The sequence below is a fragment of the Bombina bombina genome, chromosome 10, assembly GCF_027579735.1.
Source record: "Bombina bombina isolate aBomBom1 chromosome 10, aBomBom1.pri, whole genome shotgun sequence".
Taxonomy (NCBI): domain Eukaryota; kingdom Metazoa; phylum Chordata; class Amphibia; order Anura; family Bombinatoridae; genus Bombina; species Bombina bombina.
The window spans coordinates 160,040,007-160,062,461 of record NC_069508.1 but is presented as its reverse complement, the minus strand read 5'-3'; the positions used below and the strand labels follow the sequence as shown (position 1 = coordinate 160,062,461).

At 40.5% G+C, this 22,455-nt stretch overlaps 3 protein-coding genes across 5 annotated transcripts in view; 1 reads left to right on the top strand and 2 right to left on the bottom strand.

Moving 5' to 3' along the window:
- The window catches only part of TTC4 (tetratricopeptide repeat domain 4), an 8,589-nt gene extending 7,183 nt beyond the window's left edge, over window positions 1-1,406 (bottom strand). Inside the window, exons 1-3 of the mRNA XM_053693430.1 lie at window positions 1,097-1,406; window positions 276-393; window positions 1-6 (exon numbers count right to left, since the gene is read on the bottom strand). The exon at window positions 1-6 is cut by the window's left edge and continues 156 nt beyond it. Coding sequence (XP_053549405.1) covers window positions 1-6; window positions 276-393; window positions 1,097-1,210 — 238 coding nt within the window. The 5' untranslated portion in view covers window positions 1,211-1,406. The remainder of the gene's footprint in view (window positions 7-275; window positions 394-1,096) is intronic.
- Window positions 1,407-1,419: 13 nt separating this feature from the next.
- Window positions 1,420-13,126, top strand: PARS2 (prolyl-tRNA synthetase 2, mitochondrial). Of its 2 annotated transcripts, none has more exons than XM_053693428.1 (2): window positions 1,420-1,500; window positions 11,566-13,126. In XM_053693428.1, the coding sequence occupies exon 2, from the start codon at window positions 11,583-11,585 to the stop codon at window positions 13,002-13,004; it is 1,422 nt and encodes a 473-aa protein (XP_053549403.1). In that variant the 5' UTR covers window positions 1,420-1,500; window positions 11,566-11,582; the 3' UTR covers window positions 13,005-13,126. The 2 variants fall into 2 exon arrangements, with proteins under 2 accessions (XP_053549403.1, XP_053549404.1); XM_053693429.1 differs by having other exon boundaries at window positions 1,428-1,500; window positions 11,569-13,126.
- A 38-nt stretch (window positions 13,127-13,164) lies between these two features.
- The window catches only part of TTC22 (tetratricopeptide repeat domain 22), a 70,181-nt gene continuing 60,890 nt past the window's right edge, over window positions 13,165-22,455 (bottom strand). For both annotated transcript variants that reach the window (XM_053693427.1, XM_053693426.1), the window contains exons 5-7: window positions 15,356-15,517; window positions 14,984-15,136; window positions 13,165-14,376 (exon numbers count right to left, since the gene is read on the bottom strand). In XM_053693427.1, the coding sequence (XP_053549402.1) occupies window positions 13,846-14,376; window positions 14,984-15,136; window positions 15,356-15,517 (846 nt within the window). In that variant the 3' untranslated portion in view covers window positions 13,165-13,845. The remainder of the gene's footprint in view (window positions 14,377-14,983; window positions 15,137-15,355; window positions 15,518-22,455) is intronic.

The window sequence follows — 22,455 nt, the reverse complement described above, 5'->3', positions numbered from 1 at the left end:
CTTGTTCTGCAAATTATAAACACGCTGCAATTTTAACTTTTGTACTAAAACGGAAATTGGTGTCAGTTACAATGTCAATATATAAAACCTCTGTCTACCAGTCAGGAAAGCAACACAGCCCTCTCTGGAACCCGAGAGATTAATTAACTCAATCCCCACTATGACATAAAAATGATTGTTTTTTTTGTAGAGTGCCAATAGATTCCACAGTGCTAAAACCATTCCCATCTATTACACTGCAGGTTAACAAACCAATCCCAGCAGTACTCTCATACCTTCAGGGGGACGATCAGTGTCAAACAGTATAGACTGCAGGCAGGCCAGCTCTGGGGCTTTATCAGGATCAATATCAGATGGTGATTTCTTCATGAACATTGGAATTTTTTCAATCTCCTTTTAATGATAGAAAAGTCACATTTTACACAACAATATAGCTCAAACTGCGGTAAAAAGAAACAAGTGTGTGTGGTTGTGTGTGGTCATAGAAAATGTCAGATCATTGAGGGACAAGGGAAAGGACACATGGGGGCATTACACTGGTATGTATGGGGAACTTACTACATAGGGAATAGTGTACAAGGGACACAATACACAGGGAGACAACATGTAACATCAGGGGTTGTGTGGGGGTACAACTCAAAGCAAGGGCTTTGTGGGGGGTACAACTTACAGTAGGTGTGTGTGGGCGCACATCTCACAGCAGGGTTGATTTGTGTGTAGGCGGTAACCTTACAGCAGGGGGGATTTGTGTGTGGGCGGTAACCTTACAGCAGGGGGGATTTGTGTGTGGGCGGTAACCTTACAGCAGGGGGGATTTGTGTGTGGGCGGTAACCTTACAGCAGGGGGGATTTGTGTGTGGGTGTGTCACCTTACAGCAGGGGGGATTTGTGTGGGCGGTAACCTTACAGCAGGGGGGATTTGTGTGTGGGTGTGTCACCTTTCAGCAGGGGGGACTTGTGTGTGTGGGGGCACCCTACAAAAGGGGGATTTGTGGGGGGGGGGCTTACAGTAGAGGGGATTTGTGGGGGCGTGCAGGATGCAGTAAAAACAGTGAGCGCCACCTAAAGTGACTGAGCCCAGCAGGCTGCACGTTACCTGCTCCCAGGTCTCCGGGTTAAACGCGCCTTCGTATTTCTGAGTTCTGAATTTCTCCATGAACTGGTCCATAACTGGATCATCTTCTTCCTGCCCCGGCGATCCGGTGTCCATGATAGCACTGCAGCACGCACTGTGTAGACCCTAACTAGACACATCCGGTAGTGCAACCATAATTCCCTTCCCCGATTCACGTGATTAGAGTTTTCTATGTATTGGAGTTCTCGATAGAACACCCACACTCGCTCAATTCAGGTGTTGAAAAAAGTTTCTATAGACTGCGGATACTTCCGGTTGTGCAGCAGCCTTTCTATTCCCCGTTTCCGGTTTCCCATGATCAAGTTTTTCCTACTTCCGGTAGTTTCATCCTTGTGCCTGGTAGTAGGACAGAGCTCGGGTGGCAGGTGAGTTGGGAGGCCTGTATCTGCAGGAGTGGGAGTGCTTGAGATGATAAAGGGTGAGTGGACAGTGAGTGAGGGGCTGCGATGATAGTGGGTGAGTGCACAGTGAGTGAGGGGCTGAGATGATAGAGGGGGAGTGCACAGTGAGCAGTTGAGATGATAGAGGGTGAGTGAAGTGTTTTGTCCCTCTAGTCTAGGTGGATAGGATCTCCATTAATGTCCTAACAATCATAGGTCACCTAGTCATGGACAGATACATGGCCCCTCATTTGAAAATACAGACTCCTCATTGTTGATCAATGTAGTGTGGGGTTGGCGATACAGAAGAGGTCACTTCACACCATAAGCAATGGGGCTGTCTTAGGGCACCTTATTATTACCTGTCACATCATCACAGTTCCCAAACCTCAGCAGGTATATAGTCTTTGTTCTTCCGAGGACCTTTTTAGTGATTGCACCACCTGGCTGATTTTACTGACCACTGACTAAAATTCTAGCCAATATTAAGATAATATTTTTTAAAAATTTGATTAGGGCACTTTAATTCATCAAAATTTACATTTCACTCCTGTTGTGAAAAAAATACTTACCTTTTAAATGTGACAGCCAATCCAGCTTCCTCCACCCGTCGCAAAGCCTCTTCCTAGGTCCTAGGTCTAAAATTAGGAATCCGGCTTCCTCCAATCACGGCCTTGAATCAGACACTGATTCCCCCAGGGTGATGCAGTGATTGGAGGATGACCGATCCATCATTTCTGATGTCAGAAATGGCTTGCGACGACCGGAGGAAGCTGGAGCTGCTGTCAAGTTTAAAAGGTAAGTATTTTTTCACAACGAGTGAAATGAAAATTTTGATGAAATAAAGTGACCCTGTTTTTAATCGAATTTTAAAAAACCGCGCACCTTAGCATCAAAATTTACATTCACTTTAAACATTTTAAAATGTTATTGCACTATTATCATTAAATACATTTATGTTTAATTATGCAATTTGTGCTTTGGATAGCAGATAATATTACACCGCCCCCACCTGTATACTTCATAATGCCGGGTGGCATTATGAAGTATACAGGTGGGGGCAGTGTAATATTTTGCAAAATTTTCTGTGGAGAACACTGATAGTAGATTAGGAGGGACTTTTTAATTCATATAAAAAAATATTGAATATACAGAGGTTGTATTTTGGTGTAAATCTTACACTGTATGCTAAATGTCCATGATGCTGGTAAAATGCCAGGGGGCCACTCTACTGTGGTATCTGACTCACAAATGTTTGATTTTAACTTAACTATACCTTTAAACCACAATAAAACACAATAATTGAGGAAAGAAAGGTTTATATATTATCTTGGCTGAGCAGAGTGTAATTCTGCGCAGAAGAGGATGTTTGGGAAGTATGAGATTGAGACACCACTGACTGAATGGAGCTAACTTTGTACAACAGCCACCCCTCTCACCTTAAAGGGATACTGAACCCAATTTTGTTTCTTTCATTATTCAGACAGAACATGCAATTTTTTTTAAAAAAAATTTTTGAGCATGCAATTTTAAGCAGCTTTCTAATTTACTCCTATTGTCAATGTTTCTTCGTTCTCTTGGTATCTTTATTTAAAAAAACAGGAATGTAAAGCTTAGGAGTCTGCCCTTTTTAGGTTCAGCATACTGGTTAGCAATTACTGAAAGGTGGCTACATTTTAGCCACCAATCAGCAAGTGCTACCCAGGTACTGAACCAAAGATGGGCCGGCTCATAAGCTTTTTCAAATAAAGATACAAAGAGAATGAAGAAAACTTGACAATAGGAGTAAATTAGAAAGCTGCTTAAAATTGCATTCTCTGTCTGAATAATGAAAGAAACAAAATTGGGTTCTGTATCCCTTTAAGGCGAGAGGGGTAGCTGTTCTACAAAGTTAGTAGAATATATCATACTACTTTTTGTAATATATATTATATCATTTAACCCCTTTGATGCACATGACAGGCCCTACTTGTCATACAGTGGGATCGCCAAATAAACATGGTTTTCAGCGATCCCCTGTACTACAGGCTTGGAATTATTGGTGGCCTATTGGGACGGCACTCCCAGGCTTCATGTGTGTACGAGGTGACATCACAAAAGGCCTAAGGCAGGATTGACCAGCAGCTTCTAGGGATCTGGATGGGGGGCAGGTTTTTCTAACCCCTCAATCTAAGCTTCTATATCATCTACAGAGCTCCAAGACACCTCATTTGAAAGAGAAAGGCCTGATCTTTCAAATAGTGGTGCAGTACTGCAAACCAGATCATTTTAAAATAAAGTAAATACAACACACAGTGATCTGGTTTACAATAGTACTGTATATATACCTTTTAATAAAATGTATTTCCCAGTAGACAAGTCCCTCTCTTAAAAATATGGTCAGGTGATCACTGTGGTAACAGTAAACACCTTGCAAGAAAAAAGTGCTTTTGTTTCTGTACTGCGCAATGGGGCCTATCTAATCAATATTATAATCCCCAAAAGCCGATATGGGCCCCTATTTCTCATGTGGCTACTCTTGATGACAATTTAGTAAAGTGATCACAGTTGCAGCAGTGGTGACTGAGCTCTTTACAATATTATTTACTAAAATCTACCAAAAAAATTATATATATTTTTTTTCTTTACAGTTTTACCTGCAGCTTTCTCAATTGCCATGAATTATAAATATAATAATGGCCTATTGTGAATCTGCTGGGCCTGCTGAAAACCCCCCAATATATATAGTTTGTGTGGGTCACTCACTGAAATCTGACTTACAATAGGGTTTAAATGTAAGTAGCAAAAAAAAAAAAAGCCCAAAATTGGCTCAGCACTGGGGTGAAAAAAGGCTTAGCAGCGAAAGAGTTAAAGGGGACATGAAACCCCATTTTTTTTTCATCATTCAGATAGAGAATGCAATTTTAAACAACATTCCAAAATACTTCTATTATGTGATTTGATTCATTCTTTAGGTATAATTTCTTGAAGAAATAGCAATGCACATGGGTGAGTGAATAACACAAGACATCTATGTGCAGCCACCAATCAGCAACTACTGAGTTTATTTTGATATGCTTTTCAAGAAAGGATGTCAAGAGAATGAAGCAAGAGATAATTGAAGTAAATTGGAAAGTTGTTTAAAACGGTATGCTCTTTCTAAATCAGGAAAGAAAAAAATAGGGTTTAATGTCCCTTTTAACTTCTTGACCTACAGTCGTATTGTAAAAGTTTAGGCACCCCTGACAATTTCCATGATTTTCATTTATAAATAATTGGGTGTTTGGATCATCAATTTTATTTTGATCTATCAAATAACTGAAGGACACGGTATTATTTCAGTAGTTAAATGAGCTTTATTGGATTAACAGAACATTTGCAATATGTATCAAAACAAAATTAGACAGGTGCATAAATTTGGGCACCCCAACAGAAATATTGCATCAATATTTAGTAGAGCCTCCTTTAGCAGAAATAACAGCCTCTAGATGCTTCCTATAGCCTGTAATGAGTGTCTGGATTCTGGATGAAGGTATTTTGGACCATTCCTCCTTGCAAAACATCTCCAGTTCAGTTAGGTTTGATGGTTGCCGAGCATGGACAGCCCGCTTCAAATCACCCCACAGATTTCCAATGATATTCAGGTCTGGGGACTGGGATGGCCATTCCAGAACATTGTACTTGTTCCTCTGCATAAACGCCAGAGTAGATTTTGAGCAGTGTTTTGGATCGTTGTCTTGTTAAAATATCCAGCCTCGATATATAAACACAAAGAGAGAAATAATCTTCTGAGATCTTTAACTCCATTCGAGACGCTGTGTAGATCAGCGACACCCACGAGAAGAACACTCTCCCATACATATTCTATATTACAAGCTTCAAATAGTACACCTTATTACATAGATAGATGGGAGAGAGAGCTCGAGATAGAGCTGACACACAAAGATTGATCACAAATATTCTCTGCCATAACCAAGGTATCTGCATCTAGCAAATTAATAGAATTAAACCTTAAAATGATTCAGAGATGGTATTTTACCTCTGTCAGGATTCATAAACTATTTCCCTTACGCAGTGAGAAATGTTGGAGATGTGGGGAACAACCAGGGACAATGTCACACATCTGGTGGACCTGTCCGCTGATTGAAAAGCTATGGGTAGAAATTGTGGGAGAGATGTCAAAAATGGTGGGAGCTACCTTAGCTCCGGACCCACGTATATGGCTATTTAATATTATTCCGAACAGATTCCCTAAGGATAAGAGGAATTTAATATTTGTTGGTAGTAACAGCACCAAACAATGGGTGACTAGGAGTTGGAAGAGTAGACAAGTACTGAGTATAGCACAGTGGTTACACACCTTTAGTCAGATTTTAGATCTTGAAGAATTCAAGTACCTTATTAATAAAAGATTAGACACATTTGCACTAATGAAAGCACAGTGGGACGACTACATAAACTCTAGAGCCAACACCTCACAATTAGAAAACGGTGCCTCATAGTAAATGCCAACGTGATAATGTGGAATCCATGCGACCCTCAACTTTAACAAGATTCCCAGTACCGGCACTGGCCACACAGCCCCACAGCATGATGGAACATCCACCAAATTTTACTGTGGGTAGCAAGTGTTTGTCTTGGAACGCTGTGTTATTTTGTCGCCATGCATAACGCCCCTTGTTATGACCAAATAACTCAATCTTTGTTTCATCAGTCCACAGCACCTTCTTCCAAAATGAAGCTGGCTTGTCCAAATGTGCGTTTGTGTTGTGTGTGCAGAAAAGGCTTCTTCCGCATCATGCTCCCATACAGCTTCTCCTTGTGCAAAGTGCGCTGAATTGTTGAACGTTGCACAGTGACACCATCTGCAGCAAGATGATGTTGTAGGTCTTTGGAGGTGGTCTGTGGGCTGTTTTTGACCGTTCTCACCATCCTTTGCCTTTGCCTCTCCGATATTTTACTCGACCTGCCACTTCTGGTCTTAAAGGGACAGTCTAGTCAAAATTAAACTTTCATGATTCAGATAGGGCATGCAATTTTGAATAACTTTCCAATTTACTTCTATTATCTAAATTGCTCAATTCTTTAGATATCCTTTGTTGAAGAAACAGCAATGCACATGTGTGAGCCAATCACACAAGGCCTCTATGTGCAGCAACCAATAAGCAGCTACTGAGCATATCTAGATATGCTTTTCAGCAAGTGATATCAAGAGAATGAAGCAAATTAGATAATAGAAATAAATTAGAAAGTTGTTTAAAATGACATGCTCTTTCTAAATCATGAAATAAAAAAATTGGGTTTCATGTCCCTTTAACAAGAACTGTGCCTCTGGTCTTCCATTTTCTCACTATGTTCTTCACAGTGGACACTGACAGCTTAAATCTCTGCGATAGCTTTTTGTAGCCTTCCCCTAAACCATAATGTTGAACAGTCTTTGTTTTCAGGTAATTTGAGAGTTGTTTTGAGGCCCCCATGTTGCCACTCTTCAGAGGAGAGTCAAAGAGAACAACAACTTGCAATTGGCCACCTTAAATACCCTTTCTCATGATTGGATGCACCTGTCTATGAAGTTTAAGGCTTAATGGGCTCACCAAACCAATTGTGTGTTCCAATTAATCAGTGCTAGGTAGTTACAGGTATTCAAATCAACAAAATGACAAGGGTACCCAAATTTATGCACCTGTCTAATTTTGTTTTGATGCATATTGCACATTTTCTGTTAATCCAATAAACCTCATTTCACTAGTGAAATATTACTGTGTCCTTCAGTTATTTGATAGATCAAAATGAAATTGCTGATCCAAACACCCAATTATTTATAAACGAAAATCATGGAAATTGTCAGGGGTGCCTAAACTTTTGCATACGACTGTATGTGAATCTGTATTATCATAGACAAAAAGAGAGAAGTGCTCAACCTGGGAATGAACAATAGCATAATAGCTTGTTCTATGGCTAGTAACCACCCTAGGAACAGACTCTTTTTGCTTAACATGTGCTATGCACAGAGAATAACTTTCCTGTAGTATATCAGTCTGATCCTGACTAAAAGGTAGAGTCCAGCACCGAAATTGCCTGGTATTTTGGCGCTTGACTGACCTTAAAGGGACATGAAACCCAAATTTTTTTCTTTCATGATTTAGAAAGTTTGTGCTATTTTAAGCAACTTTCTAGTTTACTTCTATTATCTAATTTGCTTTATTCTCTCTAGATAGGCTCAGTAGCTGCTGATTGGTGGCTGCACATAGATGACTTGTGTGATTGGCTCACCCATGTGCATTGATATTTCTTCAACAAAGGATATCTAAAGAATGAAGCAAATTAGATAATAGAAGTACATTTGAATGTTGCTTAAAATTGTATTCTCTATCTGAATAATTTTATTATCAGGTATTTGTAGAGTGCCAACAGGTTCCGCAGCGCTATGAACATGTGTGGTATATAAAAAACGATTACAGGGATCAAATGGGGAGAGAGGGTCCTGCCGAGAGTTGCACTGTTGTAGTCGGCTCTTATGAAGGTGGACTACAAACAGCTGGGCTCATAGGCTTACATGCTATGGGGTTTTAGGGGATAGCAGTGGAGATAGGAAGGTTAGTGTAGGTTGTAAGCGTCTCTGAATAGTAGAGTCTTCAGGGAGCACTTGAAGCTTTTAAAACTAGGGGAGATTTTTGTGGAGCGAGGCAGAGAGTTCCATAAGATGGGAGCCAGTCTTGAGAAACCTTTTAGACGTGAATGTGAGGAGGTAATAAGAGAGGAGGAGATCATGAGCGGAGCAAGGGGACGAGAGGGAGAGTATCTGGAGACAAGGGGGCCTATCTATCAAGCTCTGAATGGAACTTGATGCCCCATGTTTCTGGCGAGTCTGCAGGCTCACCAGAAACCGCAGTTATGAAGCAGCGGTCACAGACCGCTGCTCCATAACCTGTCCGCCTGCTCAGAGCAGGCGGACAGACATCGCCGGAAATCAACCCTATCGTACTCGTGCTGGCGGCCCATTGTCTGCAGGGGACGGCGTGTCACCAGCAGCTCTTGTGAGCTGCTAGTGCAATGCTGAATATGGCGAGCGTATTGCTTGCCATATTCATCGAGGTCTGGCGGACCTGATCCGCACTATCGGATCAGGTCCGCCAGACTTTGATAAATTGGGGCCAAGGTCTGAGATGTAGGGGGGAGCAATGCAATTGAGGGCTTTGTTTGTCAGAGTGAGAATTTTGTGTTTAATCCTGGAGGCAAGAGGAAGCCAGTGAAGGGATTGGCAGAGAGGTGCAGCAGATGAAGAGCGACGTGCAAGGAAGATGGGTTTAATGTCTCTTTAATAGGCGGTATCAGACTGGATATACTACAGGAAGGTTCTACTCTATGTAAAGCATTTTATAGGCTAAAAAGAAGCTGCACCAAGGTGGTAAATCGCCATAGGACAGGTTAACAAGTTTTTTGAGCTGTTTTTTGTTCCTGAGAGTGCTTTTCTCTCTGTGTGTTTTATGTCTCCCTAAAACCCTGATAATCTAATGTTCTACAGCTTGGAGAGAAATTGTAGCTCAGACTTCAAAAAGGCAGAACTCACTAAATTTTCAAAAGAAAAATGGCGGAACTCTCCAGCACGGCGAGATCTCTCTGATTTATGTATGTGAAGCAGAGACAAGCTCAGTGCAATATAGCACTGCATGATATGAGAGTTTTGTTAGACTTACCATTTGTATGTTATATTACTTAACTTCAGATTGGGACTTTTCAGTATTATTGCATTTAAACTTTGCACTTTCTCATTTGTATTTTAAAACATTTACATTTTGATCTAGCAGTGATTTTACATATTCTGATTATGCTTTAAACATTTCTGTGTTACTTTAATAATTTGGGATCATATTTTGTATAAAATTACATTGCACTTTGTATTTTCTCCATTATAAACTGACAGTTTTAGGAAATTAGAGGGACAGGGCAGTTCCCTGGGTTGAACACGGAAGTTCCCAGGATATGTCTGAAGCTCTCTCACCAGTCTTGTGAAATTTTCTAAGCATTTTAAACAAGCTGGTCTCACTGATTTGTCTCGCCAGCTGCATGCAGCTGAAGTTTGCTCAATATTCTCAATACACTTATTTTAACTAACAGAAAAGTAATATTTACTAAAATATAGACAAAAGCAAGTGAAATTGTAGGGGGAAATTAGTTTAATTTGGAATTGAGGCAAACGGAGCCTTTATATCAGCCAAAGGGGTTCTCCAGTTACCTTCTCTCTCCCATGTGAAATTTTGTATCCCAGAGAGCTTCATTACTTTCTATGGAAGGCATCTCTCATCTCTCTGAGATTTCCAGGTTCCTCCCCCTTTTTTTTTTTTTTTTTTAGAAAATTCAGTGAGTTCTGCCCCTGTGAAGTCTGCTCTATAATCTCTCTCCAAATGATGATTATCTGGCCCATAGAAAGTAAAGATGCTCTCTAGGAAACTGAAGCCAACAGTTTTTATAGTTTTAATTTAAATAAAATACATGCAACGTGCAATCTAATTTATAAAATACACACACACACACACATATATATATATATATATATATATATATATATATATATATATATATATATATCTATCTATATATATATATATATATATATATATATATATATATATATATATATATCATATGAGCCTAATTTGTTAAAGTTACACAGAAGGTGTGAAGGCTTTATTAGAATTTGAAAAATCACAATCCTAAATACACTGTTGTATAGAAAATAAAATCCAAAATAGAAAGTGCAAAGTTTACAAAATAAAATACAAATGCAAAGTTTAAATGTAATAACATTTTATCTGAAGTGTAAATTTATATAAAATAGAAAGCACAAAGTGTAAATGAAACAGAACTGTCATGTCATGCATGAGGCTTTTTTCTCTTTCACATACAGAAATGCAGGGAACGCCCCTTCGAGAAGCAAAGCAAAATCTGCCTTTTGACTATTTCCTGTTAGGTATCTTGCAATGCTGGAGGATAATTTTAGAATATCTCACCTGTATGGAGAGGTTTTGAATATCAGGGCCTAAGGGGAAAAGGGGTAACCAGATGTGGACTCCTTGCTCAGTGTGCTTAGAGGAAAATGGCTACACCTCACTGACAAAGTTGAATAAAGGCTGAAACGATCGTCTGGGGGTTGCTGTGTTCCTTGTTCAAAGAGGAATTGCCTGGTATTTCTACTCTGTGAAAAGCATTTCTGGGTTAAAAAGAAGCTGAACCCAGGTGGTAAATCACCATAGAACAAGCTAATAAGTTATTGAGCTGGTGGTTCGTTCCTGAGAGTACACTTCTCTCTGTGTTATAGCAATTCTGTATGATATCTGGATCAAGAGATAAAACTTTGAGACTGTATTCCATATATTGGGCACTTATCAGTATGATCCACAATGGCTAAGTCCTAAACTTACAGCTTTCAAATGGTTTTATTTACAAGATTATGTTGATAAAGTGCTGAACAAAAAAAGCTGTAGGTTCCATGAGGTGTTAACTGCAGCTTCATGGCTGAATTATTATCTGTTATTTGCAAAGCGCCAACGAATTCCGTAGCGCTGAATCAGGCTATTCTTGTGTGGAAGAGACATTTGATTAGTGAGGACAGATGCTGAATGAGTTAGAGGTGAGTGATTCGCTGAAGGTGTAAGTGAGCGTCTGGTTTAGTATGAATGTAGAGATGGTGATGGAATGGGGTAAACAGGGGAGACAGGTCACATACACTGGTTTGTGGCAAGATAAAATAAATGCATTTCGGACACCTAAAAAAAACTATTTTATTCTTATTAAAAATCAAATTGTATTCAAACTTTCAGTCTCTGTTTATCTGTTTTCTTTTCCTCCGTTTCCACCCAGTTGTTTTATTAATCCCCAAACTCAGTAGATCACCAGGTGTGTGTGCGTTTGTGCCCTTGGTTTAGAAACTGGTCCCCTAAGGCCCTAATGGAATTAGTGTAAATCCCCATCCTATTGGAGAGTACTTTGCACTTTCTTCAGCTCTCTTATACCTAAAATGTGTTGGTGCAAAAGCGTAAGGATTCTCACATACTTTACTTGTGTTTCCAGCAGTGAGGTGCTGTGAAATGGTGATGGGCTTACTGAGACCGTGCATCCGAGTATCGCTGCCCTGCATAAAATTCTCCAGATTCCATCATGATGATTCCAGTAAAGGAAAACGCAGATTACTGTCTCTTGTATATCAGCCTCATAGCCTGTGGGAGGAGAATATACCTGTCGTGGAACCTAAACCCAATGAACTTACAAGTAGAAGCCAAAAGCTTATGACCAAGGCAGGATTGATTAGGTCTTTTAGTCCTGGCTGTTTTCACTATCTCCCATATACTGTGCGTGCAATGGAAAAGCTCATCTTGTTGATAGATAAAGAAATGCAGAAGATTGGGGGGCAGAAAATTGATATGCCCAGTCTGTGCTCTGCAAAGCTCTGGAGACAGAGCGAGCGCTGGGATCTTGTTGGGAAAGAGCTCTTCCGTCTGCTGGACAGACATAGCCAGGAATATTGCCTGGGGCCCACACACGAAGAGCTAGTTACCCACCTTGTGGCCACAGATGGCGGGGTCAACTACAAACAGCTTCCTCTGTTGCTTTATCAGATCACACGTAAATTCAGGGATGAGCAGAGACCGTGCTTTGGATTGCTGCGTAGCAGAGAATTTTATATGAAAGACATGTACACATTTGACATATCGGAGCAGGCAGCACATGAAACCTATAATAATGTATGTGAGGCCTACTCAAAACTCTTTACCCGACTAGGTCTGAACTTTGTGAAAGTGCAAGCAGATACAGGCAGCATTGGAGGGAAAATGTCACACGAGTTCCATCTGCCTGCAAGTGTTGGAGAGGATAGACTCATGGTGTGTGGCAGCTGTGAATTTGCGGCCAATGTGGAGACCTTGAAGCAAGAGGACGGACATTGCCCTGTGTGCAGAGGACAGTTAAAAGAAACCAAAGGTATTGAGATAGGGCACACCTTTTATCTGGGCACCAAGTATTCTCGTGTATTTAATGCCACCTGCTACAACATTCAAAAGAAACAGTCTTTAGCAGAAATGGGTTGTTTTGGGATAGGTGTTTCAAGATTGTTGGCTGCTTCTATTGATGTTCTCTCTACTGAAGATGAAATTCACTGGCCTAAGCTAATTGCTCCATACCAGGTGTGCCTGATTGCTGCCAAAAGGGGAAGCAAAGAGGAAGCTGCAATATCTCTTGCGGAACAACTTTATGATGATGTGACCAATGCTGTTTACCACCTGCAAGATGAGATTATTTTTGATGATAGAAGTTATTTGACTATTGGAAAAAGGGTAAAAGAAGCTCATATGATGGGGTACCCATATGTGATAGTCTCAGGCAAGAAGGCTTTAGAGAGCTCTCCACTGTTTGAAGTCAGAAGCCACAATACGGGTGAGATGCAGTTTCTGTCCAAAGAAGGTGTCATTGAATTTTTAAAGAAAGTTTGTACAGTACAGAATTTGTGTGACTAGTTGGTCACAATCTGCAATAATGTTCCTTAGACTATCAGCTGTAGTGGGTTTTATTTATATTTTTCTAAGGTGTAGTTTATTGAATGTAAACTAAGAAATAAACACTGATGACATTTGGTAAATGTGTGTGTGTGTGTAATTAAATTTTACAGACATTGACTTTATTGAAAAGAACATTTAATAATACTGTATCATATAAACCTTGACTCAGATATGGAACTATTTAAGATTTCACATACTACAAAAGTTAATATTTCAACAGGTAACATGTCAGAATTTGTACACAGAGCAGCATCTAGAGAATAAATGTCAGACCTGAACACTTGTTTAAAGCTGTAAATATGTAGCAACTCTGGAAGCTGTTTTATTTCCATATACAATAAGGACAATGCGTCACTGAACATAGATGATTTTCTTCTGTAACTGGATATTCTCAATGTGAGAATTTATTGATGTGAAATAAACTTTCATGACCAGCAGATTCTGCTTCATTCTTATAAAAGTAAGAGGGCAGCAAAGGAAGTCTAATGTCAGACCAGGTTTTCCAAAGGCAGAAAGTAATGTTTTAATCCACAATTCAGTAGCGGTCACTACACTTCCCAGGCCCATCTGTTGTCAGACTTTTAACCTTATGGAGCCCCAAAGAACTTGGCTGAGTGCCAACTATTAAATGGGACACTAATTATACAGCTGTGACTCTAAACCGTAGAACAAGGATTACAAAAGTAATATTTCTGAAATCTGAAGTCCATGTTTCTCTGGATCACAATAAGGCAGCTGAATTTTCTCAGGCCATTTTTTCACATCTCAGAAAGGGTTTTGTTATTTTTATGTGTGCAACTTAAAAGGAGGAAGAACGAAAGCTTAGTCCTGGCTTTCTCACATTTACTTTCATAGACTGAAACAAAAGCTTTACCAAGTCCATTTTGCCAGCACCTATCATTACTTTGGAGAGGTTAACAACTTCTGCTGTGTTGTTCCGACACACAACCTGCAGCTCCTGACTGACCTTCTCTGGCGTGTATATCTCCTGGGCTTTTTTTACCCAACACTCCACTTCATGTGTCAGATTCTCAGCACTGATGCTGTGCTGGCTATACAGGCTGAGGAGCATCTCCATCAGGTACCTGAAGCTCTCAGTGCCTAGAAATCCCTTGTTGTCCAGCTGTATAGCTTGTTTGAAACACTCTATGGCATTCTGTTCTTCGTTTTTGACTCTAAGACACTTTCCCTTCAGCAGCTGGATTTCAGGCAACATGTCCCCAAGATCAAACTCTGTGGCTTTAGCAATGCACACTAGGGCCGTGTCCAGAGCATTTTCATCAACCACTAACAGTTCCTGTACTGCGTCCACACCCATGTAGTAACACACCTTTAGGGAAGAAAAAAAAATCAGTAACAACATTCTTGTTGACATATTTCAAATACCTGGTCATTATCACAACAGCTTCCTGCTGTACATTGCCCTTAATAATTTATTTATTATTGCTCCTATTGCTTTGTTTTGAGTTTGCTGGAAATACTGTGTTTAGTACTAATGTACGTAACACGTTACAATGCAATGCAAAATGTTAATACAGAATCATACAAAAAAAAGATAATTACTGTGTTTTTCTTTCCCCTATTCTCACATGGCATATAGCTTTCTGAAAACCACCTCTCTCATGTGTACCACTCCTTAACTTTCTCTCTGTGTTCCAGCATGTGCCACATGCTGTGTACCCCAAACTCCTATATCTTCCAGACAAGACCTCTTCTTTGTGCTCTGCACACTACTCTTCTCTGGGTGTTTGTAGAAAGTACACTGTATAAATTATAAACCCCAATCCTTTGTGTCCCATTTAACTATTATGTATACAAACATATACATATGGAATGGATCTATAGCATGAAATAGGGACACTGAAAATGAAAAATGATCTCCAAAGATGTAATGTTGACTTGTCCTATAAATATGTTTTCCAATTTGGAATACTTACCTGTCCCATATCAAAGTATGTCTTCAGACAAGGATACACGTTTAGAATGCTGGTTAGGTCAGATTTGGCGTTAGTGAGATATTCTCGGTCTGGCATTCCTCCAAGCCCCATCTTTGCGCGTTCTAGATCTCGTACATACATCTTGATGAAGATCTAAGCACAAGAAAACATGTTGTAAAAGTATATTTACAGCTTCATTTAACCTGTAGATTGTGTTTGTCCCCCCTCCGATCACTAACTTGACTGTTTCCATTCACATTCGCCATTATGGTATTTGATGTCAGCTCTCCTCTCATTCCTATGTAGAGCTCTCATAACATACAGTTGGCATTTAAAAGCATTTTTGTTTTCAGTAGATCATTTATGCCTCACCTGAGCACGTGTGCTGTATGCTTGCCAGTTCCGTTTTGGATCTTGAAGCGCATCAAGAGCCATATTACAGATGCCAATGGCCATATCTTGTTTTCCCAGAAAATAAAAGATTTTTGCCAATCGGTTAAGTATCAGTGGATCATCCTTTGCATCTACCAAAGCCTGTTTAGAATAAGGAAATATTCAGGTATAAAACTTATAATTTCCAAGAATCTCCCAAGCAAGATGACATTTTTCAGTATTAAAAATATTTGTGCTTATTAAATATCAGAGAGGAGAAGGTATTAAAGCCTAGGTTCTATCTGATATACAGGGAGTCGGTGGTAGGGTAGATTACATGTGATGTGTAGGAGAGTGAGAGAACAATACATTACAATCTGGTGTAGGGGCAGAGTTAGAAAGAGTCCAGATGACAGTGTGATGTTATAGTATATAGAGAGAACATACATTGCAGTCTGGTGTAGGGGCAGAGTTAGACAGAGTCTAGATGACCATGTGATGTTATAGGAGAGAGAGAGAACATACATTACAGTCTGGTGTTGGGTCAGAGTTAAAGAGAGCCCAGATGACTCTGTGATGTTATAGGAGAGAGAACATACATTACAGTCTGGTGTTGGGTCAGAGTTAGATAGAGCCCAGAAGGCTGTGTGATGTTATAGGAGAGTCGGAGAACATACATTACAGTCTGGTGTAAAGGCAGAGTTAGAGAGAGCCCAGATGACCATGTGAGGTTATAGGAGAGAGAACATACATTACAGTATGGTGTAGGGGCAGAGTTAGAGAGAGCCCAGATGACCATGTGCTGTTATAGGAGATGGAGAGAACATACAGTTTATTAGCCAAGTGTTGACGGCCTAGATGACGGTGTGATGTTATAGGTGAGTTAGAGAGAACATGCATTACAAATGCATTCAGAAAGACAAGCGCTTTACTAAGAACGAACATCAGCTCAGTAGCTTGTGTTACCACTAAGGAACATCCTCTTTTAAAGCAATTGTGCTTTTCACAAAGAAGAACTTTCCTGAAGTATATCACTGAACCTGCCGAGTAAGGTCAGTTTAGCCCCGAAATACCAGGCAATCTTCCACTGAACAAGGAACATGACAACCTCAGGCGATCGTTTCGGCCTTCATACATACATTACAGTCTGGTGTAAGGGTAGAGTTAGAGAGAGCCCAGATGTCCATGTGAGGTTATAGGAGATGGAGAGAACATACAGTATATTACAGTCTGGTGTTGGGGCAGAGTTAGAGAACGCCCAGATGATGGTGTAATGTTATAGGTGAGTTAGAGAGAACATGCATTACAAATGCATTCAGAAAGACAAGCGCTCTACTAGGATCGAACATCAGCTCAGTAGCTTGTGTTACCCTCCTATGCCAACCTATTCATAGGTTGGTAGGAGCTGTCCCATGTCTTTGGAGATGGAAATCGTCATCGGGCTCAAATTGTCATGTATAAACATTACATTGACGATTTCTTATTTTTTATGGTCAGGAGACAAAGATCAAGCAAAGACATTCATTCAATATCTAAATGATAATCAGTGTAATCTTAAATGTACATATACCATAGAAAAGAATGAGATACAATATTTGGATATTGTATTGAAAGGTGACTCTAACAGGTTCTGTCACCTCCTCATTATATAGAAAACCTATATCATCTAATACTCTCCTGCATGCCAAAATCTCTCACCCGAAGAACTGCCAGTTTGGCATAGCTAAAGGACAATTTGTCCAACAGTGTAGATTTTCAAAGAGAAAGTAATGATCTTAACAGTCGTCTACTTCAAAGGGGGTATCCCAGTCACACTATTGACAAGGCATACATGTCAGTTATGGATATAGAAAGACAAACCTTACTTACAAGTAAAAAACAGGTACAAGAGAAACAAACAAATAATTTAGTTTTTGTAACTACCTTTTCATCTCACTATACCAAAGTGTGCAATATTGTCAAAAAGCATCTCCCTATCCTTCTAGGAGACAAAGATTTAGCCTCTAGTGTCAGAGAGGGTTGTCAGTTCGTGAGTCGCAGAAATAAGACTTTAGGTAATATTTGGCTCCCAGCATGACCTGGTCTATCTAATACAAAACAATTAGACAGGTCATCATGACTCACTTGCAAGGGACACTAGAAGTGCAGTGGCAAAACATGTAAAGCTTGTACGCATACCGTGATATGCAAGACATTTCAAGCTCATTCGACACAGAGGGTATTCTCACTTGATTTTTGCCCTAATTGTAGAACTAAAAATGCAGTGTATCTTGCATGGTGCCATATATGTCAATTTACAATATGCGGGTCGCACAACTAGGGAAACCCAGGAACGGATACGAGAACATCTCAATAATATTGACAATTTGGCACATTGTTCAGCTTTAGCCTCCCGTTTTATAAATGAACACCAAGGTCAAACACAAACATTCAAATGGTGTATCATTGAAAAAGTGAGAAAAACATATAGAGGAGGGGATATGCTCTATTTAATAACAAAGAGGGAAGCATTCTGGATATTTACCCTGAAAACTAGGGTCCCTCAAGGTTTCAATATCAAAACTGATATCAATGTCTGGTAAATAAAACCTTTTACATAAGGTTCTAGATACCGTTAAGTCAAATGAATCACAACAACGAACATATCAACTGTTCATATTTCATGGTTCTGAGTTTTTAGTTGTTTAATGCTCTGTGGTCCCTGAAATATTAAAATGTTACAATGTTTAAGATGTTACAGGTTTACTGTGAATAGCATTTTCTTTTCTTGTGTCTCTTTGATTTAGCCAAAGATACAAGAAAATATTGATGTCTATATATGATCATTGATATACCTGTACATTTATTGGGCTTGTGTATAAACATGTGTGATCTGTTGATTTTTATTATGCCTTCATACTTAGTTGGGAAATATGATTTAAATGATGTACTATCAGCTGCAATATTTTGTGTGTGGGGGGGGGGGGGGTTCTGTCTTTTCCGTTTTCCTTTTTTACCATGAAGAATGTGTGTATATAGCTTTACATTTGTGATTCAAGGTATCCTATGAGATTGCAGTGATGTGAATAAAGGTTGGACTCTCTAAGAGGACAGACATCAGTCTATGAGTAAGGTGTTATACTACTGAAATGCGTAAGACTGCTTTGGTCTCTCCGCTATGTTTTTACCCATGTGTTGGGGACTGCTTTAAATAAACAATTTTTGGATTCATTTACCCCGTGCCCATCTTGTTTGTTTTACCACTAAGGAGCATTCTCTTTTAGCGCAATTGTGCTTTTCACAAAGGAGAACTTATCAGTCTGAACCTGCCGAGTAAGGTCAGTTCAGCCCCGAAATACCAGGCAATCTTCCTCTGAACAAAAAAAACATGACAACCCCAGACGATCGTTTCGGCCTTCATACATACATTACAGTCTGGTGTAAGGGTAGAGTTAGACAGAGCCCAGATGACTATGATGTTATATAAGAGTTGAAAGAATATATATTACAGTCTGGTGTAAGGGTAGAGTAAGAGAGAGCCCAGATGACTGTGTGATAATATAGGAGAGATAACTTATACTACAGTCTGGTGTAGGGGGCAGAGTTAGAGCCAAAATGACAGTGTGATGTTCTAGGAGGGAGCATACATTACAGTCTGGTATAGGGGCAGAGTTTCAGAACGCCCAGATAACAGTGTGATGTTATAGGTGAGTTAGAGAGAACATGCATTACAAATGCATTCAGAAAGACAAGTGCTCTACTAGGAACGAACAACAGCTCAGTAGCTTGTGTTACCACTTAGGAGCATTCTCTTTTAGCGCAATTGTGCTTTTCACAAAGGAGAACTTTCCTGAAGTATATCAGTCTGAACTCGCAGAGTTAGGTCAGTTCAGCCCTGAAATACCAGGCAATCTTCCTCTGCACAAGGAACATAACCCCAGGCAATCGTTTCGGCCTTCATTGGGCCTCGTCAGTGAGGTGCAGTCAACTTCCTCTAAGCACATTGGACAAGGAGTCCACGGCTGGTCTCCCCTATCACTCTTAGGGAGACTTCCCCATGGTCATTATACAAATGCATAGAGAAAGAGAAACACTCTACTAGGAACGAACAACAGCTCAGTAACTTGTTTTATGGCAAGTTACCACCAAGAGCAGCCTCTTTTAGCCCAATTGTGCTCTTCACAAAGGAGAACATTCCAGAAGTATATCAGTCTGATCCTGCCAAGTAAGGTCAGCCCAGCACGAAATACCAGGCAATCTTCCATTGAACTAGAAACATGACAACCCCAGACAATCGTTTCGGCCTTCATACATACATGTTAGACTGTGTGATGTTATAGGAGAGAGAGAGAACATACATTACAGTCTGGTGTAGGGGCAGAGTAAGAAAGAGCCCAGATGACTGTGTGATGTTATAGGAGAGATAACATATACTACAGTCTGGTGTAGGGAGGGGCAGAGTTAGAAAGAGCCAAGATGACCGTGTGATGCAGGGCCAGATTGGGCCACCGGGATACCGGAAAAAATTCTCGGTGGGCCGGCAGCTGCACAGTCAGACTCAGAGTGTGTGGACTATCTGGAGAGCAACCGTTAGGGAGCAGAGCGCAGTGGCCGAGTTTGAGCACTGCAGGTGAGGGAGCAGAGCGGCTGGCGACTGCTTTTTAAGCACAATGAGAGGGCAGAGTTGCAGACTCAAGAAGTTGCCCAGCTAGCATAAGATGTGTGGTGGTGCCGCGGCCACTCCCGGAGCTGCTCCAATATTCTGAGAGGCATCATGATAATGCATGATTCCATCATCAGGGCCAGCAACTGCAGCCAATAGTATTGTTAGGATGGAATACGGTGGGAGGGGAGGGCATCACATGACAACGCACAGTCACACGCGTGCCGACATCTAGGTCAGGAGGGAGCCGAACCGGAGGGAGGCCACGTGGGTCATCACCACTGCACTGTCTGCAGTCACATCATCGGGACCGGGAGCATCCAAGCAGTTTAGCAGTCAGAGACCAGTTTGTGCACTAACAACTTAGAAAATTAAAGGTAGGTTAAGTTTTTAAAAATAATGAAATGCTGGCACTGGCAGCTGCCTAGAAGTGTGTGACAGAAAAGCCTTTGAGACTGAGACAATTTGTACTTCTAGACTCAGACAGTAAATAAGCCACTTATTGGTGATGAGTGAACAAATCCAATAAAATGCATGCCATGCACATCTCATAACAGCAGCTAAAAGTGTCCCTCCCTTCTATCATCATCACATCAGAAGTATATATATATTTGTAATATGTGTGTATACAGTATATATATATATATATATATATATATATAAATACAAATATATAAATACAAATATAAGACTCCGCACTTAATATGAATAAATAAATGATGAATGCATAAATGAGCATAAAGAAAGGTTTAATGAGAACAAAAAAAGCAAAACAAACAAATCCTTAGTTGCACTACATACAAGAACCAAGATGCAACAACCATACATACAAACTGGGCGTCCCCAGTTATCAAGCAGCAATGGAGTGGTGGAGGTCAGATTTAAAGCAAAACCCTGGTTATATATGAAAAGCCATGGGTATATATATATATATATATACACAGTGGGGCAAAAAAGTATTTAGTCAGCCACCAATTGTGCAAGTTCTCCCCCTTAAGAAGATGAGAGAGGCCTGTCATTTTCATCATAGGTATACCTCAACTATGAGAGACGAAATGTGGAAACAAATCCAGAGATCCTGGAGAGATGGGTATACATGGATAACAGTAGACGTGAAGTCTCTGTACTCCTCTATTCCCCATGTACATGGTCTAAAGGCAGGGAGTCATTACATGAAACGATATCATGGGAATAACCCCCCATTATGTGAGTTTGTGTGTTCAGTTACACAATATCTACTTACACATAACTTTTTTGAGTTTAATGGACAGTTCTTTCTCCAAATATGTGGTACGGCAATGGGGGGCAAATTTGCCCCCTCCTACGCCAACCTTTTCATGGGTTGGTGGGAGGAGGACCACATATTTGGAGAAGGGAACCCACACAAACAGAACATAGTCTTCTACAAAAGATTTATAGACAACCTTCTGTTTGTGTGGAAAGGGGCTGTACATAAGATCCCAAAGTTCATTGAATATTTGAACAGCAATGACAGGGGGATCGAGTTCACCTTTGAATACAACAAACACAGTATTAACTATCTGGATGTAACTTTGTCAGGTACTCCAGGTGAAAAGGTGACATCTACCATTTTTCGCAAACCAATAACAGGTAACACAGTGTTACACGCGAGAAGCTGCCACCCCCAAAATGTCTTCAGAGCAGTGGCCAAGGGACAATACATGAGGATAAAAAGAAACTGCAGTCATCGGGAAAACTATGGCCTAGATTTGGAGTTCGGCGGTAAAAGGGCTGCTAACGCTCCGCGGGCTTTTTTCTGGCCGCACCATAAATTTAACTCTGGTATCGAGAGTTTAATCAAATGCTGCGTTAGGCTCCAAAAAAGGAGCGTAGAGCATTTTTACCGCAAATGCAACTCTCGATACCAGAGTTGCTTACGGACGCTGCCGGCCTCAAAAACGTGCTCGTGCACGATTCCCCCATAGGAAACAATGGGGCTGTTTGAGCTGAAAAAAAACCTAACACCTGCAAAAAAGCAGTGTTCAGCTCCTAACGCAGCCCCATTGTTTCCTATGGGGAAACACTTCCTATGTCTGCACCTAACACTCTAACATGTACCCCGAGTCTAAACACCCCTAACCTTACACTTATTAACCCCTAATCTGCCGCCCCCGCTATCGCTGACCCCTGCATATTTTTTTAAACCCCTAATCTGCCGCTCCGTAAACCGCCGCAACCTACGTTATCCCTATGTACCCCTAATCTGCTGCCCTAACATCGCCGACCCCTATATTATATTTATTAACCCCTAATCTGCCCCCCTCAACGTCGCCGACACCTGCCTACACTTATTAACCCCTAATCTGCCGAGCGGACCTGAGCGCTACTATAATAAAGTTATTAACCCCTAATCCGCCTCACTAACCCTATCATAAATAGTATTAACCCCTAATCTGCCCTCCCTAACATCGCCGACACCTAACTTCAATTATTAACC